This window comes from Nestor notabilis, unplaced genomic scaffold (assembly GCF_000696875.1).
Source record: "Nestor notabilis isolate BGI_N333 unplaced genomic scaffold, ASM69687v1 Scaffold36111, whole genome shotgun sequence".
Lineage (NCBI taxonomy): Eukaryota > Metazoa > Chordata > Aves > Psittaciformes > Psittacidae > Nestor > Nestor notabilis.
In genome coordinates this window covers 1-4,644 of record NW_009913963.1, presented here as the reverse complement: position 1 = coordinate 4,644, position 4,644 = coordinate 1, and the positions used below count along the sequence as shown (strand labels likewise).

The 4,644-nt window shown below is 52.5% G+C and overlaps 2 protein-coding genes across 2 annotated transcripts; one reads left to right on the top strand and one right to left on the bottom strand.

The window, feature by feature from the left end:
• Positions 1–448: 448 nt before the first annotated feature.
• On the top strand, positions 449–1,787 carry NT5C (5', 3'-nucleotidase, cytosolic; the record flags this gene model as incomplete). Its single annotated transcript, XM_010023429.1, has 4 exons — positions 449–549; positions 633–693; positions 1,449–1,563; positions 1,645–1,787. Coding segments are annotated over 4 exons (420 nt in total), but the record flags the coding sequence as incomplete, so codon positions are not given.
• Positions 1,788–3,223: 1,436 nt separating this feature from the next.
• Positions 3,224–4,614, bottom strand: ARMC7 (armadillo repeat containing 7; the record flags this gene model as incomplete). The annotated part of the gene is made up of 2 exons (XM_010023428.1): positions 3,224–3,561; positions 4,467–4,614. Coding segments are annotated over 2 exons (486 nt in total), but the record flags the coding sequence as incomplete, so codon positions are not given.
• Between the last annotated feature and the right edge of the window lie 30 nt (positions 4,615–4,644).

Genomic DNA, 4,644 nt, shown 5'->3' with positions numbered 1-4,644 from the left:
CTCAGCCCTGGTAGATTCCTGGGCCACCAGCAAATTCCAGTCAGACGTGACAGAGGGGCAGGAGCCTTGAACTTGTTCCTTTGGTTTTCACAAGAGTCCATAGGGAGAGACCTGCTGGGAAGGGGTGAGCCACGAGCTCTCCCTGTACCAGGCATCAGCCAGCCAGGCTGTAGGTCAGTGCTGAGTCTGTGGTGCTGCACAAGGTCAGGATCAGCTCTGCCTCCCCACTCCTGACCAGCCACCAGGGAGTGACGTCTTCTTGTGTGCCTGAACTGGAACCCAAAAGGTGAGAAATGTTATAATCCCCTCTCGGTGTGAAGCATCATCTCACTCTAAAGCACTGGCCCTTTGGCGGCTGTTGCACACGGGGTAACTGGACAACTGTGGTGCTCAGGGCACAGGTAAGGGCACGGGTGGGCTTTGCTGACTGTCCTCCTGTCTCTTGCAGGCTAAGGTAGCCAGTGTCTACGAATCCCCTGGCTTCTTTCTAGGGTTGGATCCGATTCCAGGAGCCCTTGAAGCTATGCAGGAGATGATCCGCATGCAGGAGTAAGGACGCTTTGCACTCCGCAGCCCTTTTCCATTACCTGACGTACTTCCCCTGACTGCTAATGAATGGTGTTTCTTTTCAGCACCGAAGTCTTTATCTGCACCAGTCCTCTCCGGAAGTATGAGCACTGCATCCTGGAAAAGGTGGGAGAGAATTTGTTCTACTGGGGTTTATTTTGCTGCTTTTGCAAGGCCTTGTTCTATCATACCATCCAAGCCAGAGTCATTCATCTGTGAAGACAGCGGCTGGCTCAAGCTGCCAGGCTTCCCTGGATCCCTCTCTTTGAGGGGCAGCTTCCCAGACACAGGGTAGTAGCACAGGATGGGGAATCTTGGAGTGTGCTCTGGTGCCAGTGTCCTTACTGTGGGGCATGTGTGCCCTGTGCTCTCAGAGCTGGCATGATGTGACCCTGCTACTCCAGCTATGTTGGCAGGTGATAGCAAAGGAATTGTTGTAGCATGGCCCACAGGGGTGGATATTCCCAGGGGATTCCACACTGGGCAGTCCTCAACCCACAGAACCTTACTCTGTCTAAATGTGGAGCCTGAGACACCCAGTGTCCTGAAAGAGGCCAGTGTGAGTTAAGAGGAGGCATCAGTGTTGGAATAGGTCCTGTTTGCCAGTGGCATGAGAACGAGAGGGGGACCTTAATCACTGGAATGACTTGGATGGGCACAATCCACATGCTCTGGGCCAGCAGCCGGTGCTGCTCACACTCGGCAGTGGTCAGGCATGGGAAACACAGTGCTGCTGATAGAACACAGGTTAAATCAGCGTCCTGGGCCATGGCCAGTCTCTGCAGTGGGGACTCATGGACACAGCTGTAGGTTTGCAGGGAAGAGTTACTCTACTGGGGCTGAAGTACAGGAGCATTTTCTGTCATTTCTTACCTCTGCAGTATAAGTGGGTAGAGAAACATCTGGGACCCGAGTTTGTGGAGCGGATTATTCTAACCCGAGACAAGACCGTCGTGTCTGCAGACTTGCTGTTTGATGACAAGGATACCATTACAGGTTTGGAAAGCACTTGTGTGGATTGCTGTTAGCTGGGAAGGAACCCCCTGCCTGAGCCCAGCTCTCCTCCCTTGCCCCCAGGTGCAGAGCCGAACCCCAGCTGGGAGCACATCCTCTTTACCTGCTGCCACAACAGGCACATCCAGCTGCAGGCCCCGCGCAGGCGGCTGCTGTCCTGGGCGGATGACTGGAAGGGTATCTTGGAAAGCAAGCGCAGGCGGTAGTGCACAAAGGGGATGCTGGGCTCTTCCCACTGCCAGGAAGTGATCCACTGGCAGGGAATAATCCCATTCCCAGGAGGCAGTGCGCACTCTCATCCAGGCAGCAGCACTTTGGGAGTAGTTGTAACAAGACATAAGCTGCCCTTGTTAGACATGCTGCAGGGCTGATGCTGCTCCATGTGTATGGAAGATTGCTCTGTTACGTCTGTAGAGTTTGGGATGTTTGCTGCTGGTGAAGAGAAACGATAAAATACAAGAAGTTGTGGGTTGTATTTATGTGTGTGTGTTTTTAACCTCAGTCCTGTTTGTTTGGGGCTGACTGGGGGTGGAAGGGAACTCAAAAGAGGAAGAAGTAAAGCTCTGAAACTAGAGCAGACACAGCGAGGGTGTCTGTCAGGGAACACTGTGCACAACAGCCAGACCCTGTTGGTGTTATGTATTTAGCCACCCTGGCTTTTGGTTACCTTTTGCATCATTGGCTGATGACGAGAGGACAAGCAGCTGGCTTCCATTTCTGGACCATGTGCGTGAGTAAGAGTGGGTGAAGGCTGGGCTTCGAGTGCTGGAGAGAAATATTTATGAGCTTACACCAAACTGTTTACACAGCATTTAAGTTAATGTTTTATTAAGAGAAGGTTTTACGAGACAGCTGTTCTCATGAGCCAGGCTGCCAAGAGCCCTTTATTTAATATTCACCTTTCTCACCAGTGGTAATGAAAGAAAAAGAGCTTTTCACTTCCCTGTTTATAGGATAGCTGCAGCCTGCCCTGTGCGGTGATGTACTAGTCTGTGCCACGATGACAGGGTGGCATAGTTGGTACTAAAGAGGTGCACTAAGACTTCAAACTGCCAGGGCAGGGAAACACCTTCTTTCTTCTGCAGGAGGAATAAAGTTTATGAGACATTTCAAAGTCCTTTGAGCTGACACTGGAGAGCTACAGCAACACCAGCCAGGGAAACCAGAGTGGGAGATAAGCTGCCCAGTAACCCAAGCAGAACCCCCGTCATGGCTGGGAAGGGTTATTGGTGCAAGCTGGGTGCTGGGCTGCATGTGGAACCCTGCTCTCCAACAGCCATGACCTGTTCTATTTTAAATAGTTGCTTTCAGTTTTAGCTGGGTGCTTGGCCTGACTAACTGTACATCCTCTTTAGTAACTAAATCCAGTGCTGCTGTGACCAATTTCCCTCTTTTATGTTGCTCCTGACACCACTATTGACCTGCTGAGCAGAAAGCAGAGGGCTGGGAAAAGAGAGGGAGGTCTCCCTCTTTTCCCCAAGGTGGTGGAATCACCCTCAAAACCCATGTAGACGAGGCCCTCAGTGCCGTGGGTTTGTGGTGGCCTTGGCAGTGCTGGGGAATGGTTGGATTGGATGATCTTAAAGGTCTTTTCCACCCCAGGTGATTCTATGATGGGGCGATTCAACAGCTCTGCACAGGCTCAGTCCTTGGGGAGGGGAATCCCCACGGCGGTGTGTTTGCTCAGGCTCCTGGCCTCTTCCACCTGCAGAGGGGTGCAGTAATCCTCCAGGAAGATGGTTGCCAGGTTGCTCAGCCTCCTGCTGGCCGAGAGGGAGAAGCGGAGCATGCACTCCACCACGGGCAGCGCCGTGGTCTGCTGCCGCGACCGCGGCGTCGTCAGGTACATCAGCGTCGTGACCGCCGACACGACGGTCTCCTCGTTGGGGCTGGAGAGGCAGTTGATGATGGGCTCTACCCCGTTTGCCGCCAGGATGTAGTCTTTGTTCGTTTTATCCAGGCACAGGTTACAAAGACCCCCTGAAACAGCAAGAGAGAACATCTGACACGTGCAAGACAAGCTCTTCACCCCCTCGGCTTTTCATGCTCAGATTCAGGTTCGCCCCTGAGCCCTTTCTTCTAACACAGAAATAAGCATCTGTGATGTCTGGATGGAAAATTCTTAACGGCTCCTGGGCAATGTTTTCCACACATTTTCCACCAGAACATTCCTTCTCCTTTATGTCATTAGAGGGCACTGTTACTGCTGGACGTAACCTCTTCCACAGAACCCCAGCATCACTTAACCGTGACAGAGGCTAAAGCCAGCAGTTCATTGCAGGTGTTAGAGGAAAACAGAGAACGGAGCCAACAGCACTAGCCAAGAGGCACAGAATGCTTGAACTTGGCACGTCAAGACGCAGCCATGTCCTGGTGTAGCTCAGCCACATGCCTTAATCAAATGTATTTATTACCAGCTCATGGCATCACTCACAGTTAGGATCTGGCCATTGATGTTTGGACCATATTGAATCACCATAAGGCAGTTCCTCAGAGGGCTTATTAAGAGATTCCAAGTAAGTGTTCCCGAAGCTACTCTGGAGTTTGGTTGTCAGTTCTGCTATTGGTTGTCAGTAGCAGAATGGGAACGCTGCACATTACACACGTGCATTATACATTTTATGCATTAATGACTGCTTCTCTATAGGTATGTTCATCAAAACCTCAGAGTTTGGGGATAAAAACTCCTTCCTGCAGCACAGCAGCTCGATGGGGATGAAGGGAAGATGCCTCCATCCTCCCTCTCTCCGATTCCTCTCCCTCCCCACTAAACGAGGCTGTATCAGCACAGCGGGGGCCTGCCCATGCAGCAAACTGCTGTCTGCCCCTCGGGAGGGACACGACCCCCCAAAACCACGCATCAGCACCTTCCGACGGCTCCTTACCCATGGCGAACTCCACGAGGGTGTCGCTGTGCTCGGTGAGCATGTCGAGGAACAGGTCCAGGACCTGGAGCTGCCGGAGGTGCTCGTAGTTCCGCGGGTCGTAGGCGAAGTTGGCCAGGTTGGCCAGGACCTGCTCCTTGGCCTCTGCAACAGAGAGAGAAGCGCGGTGAGCGCGGAG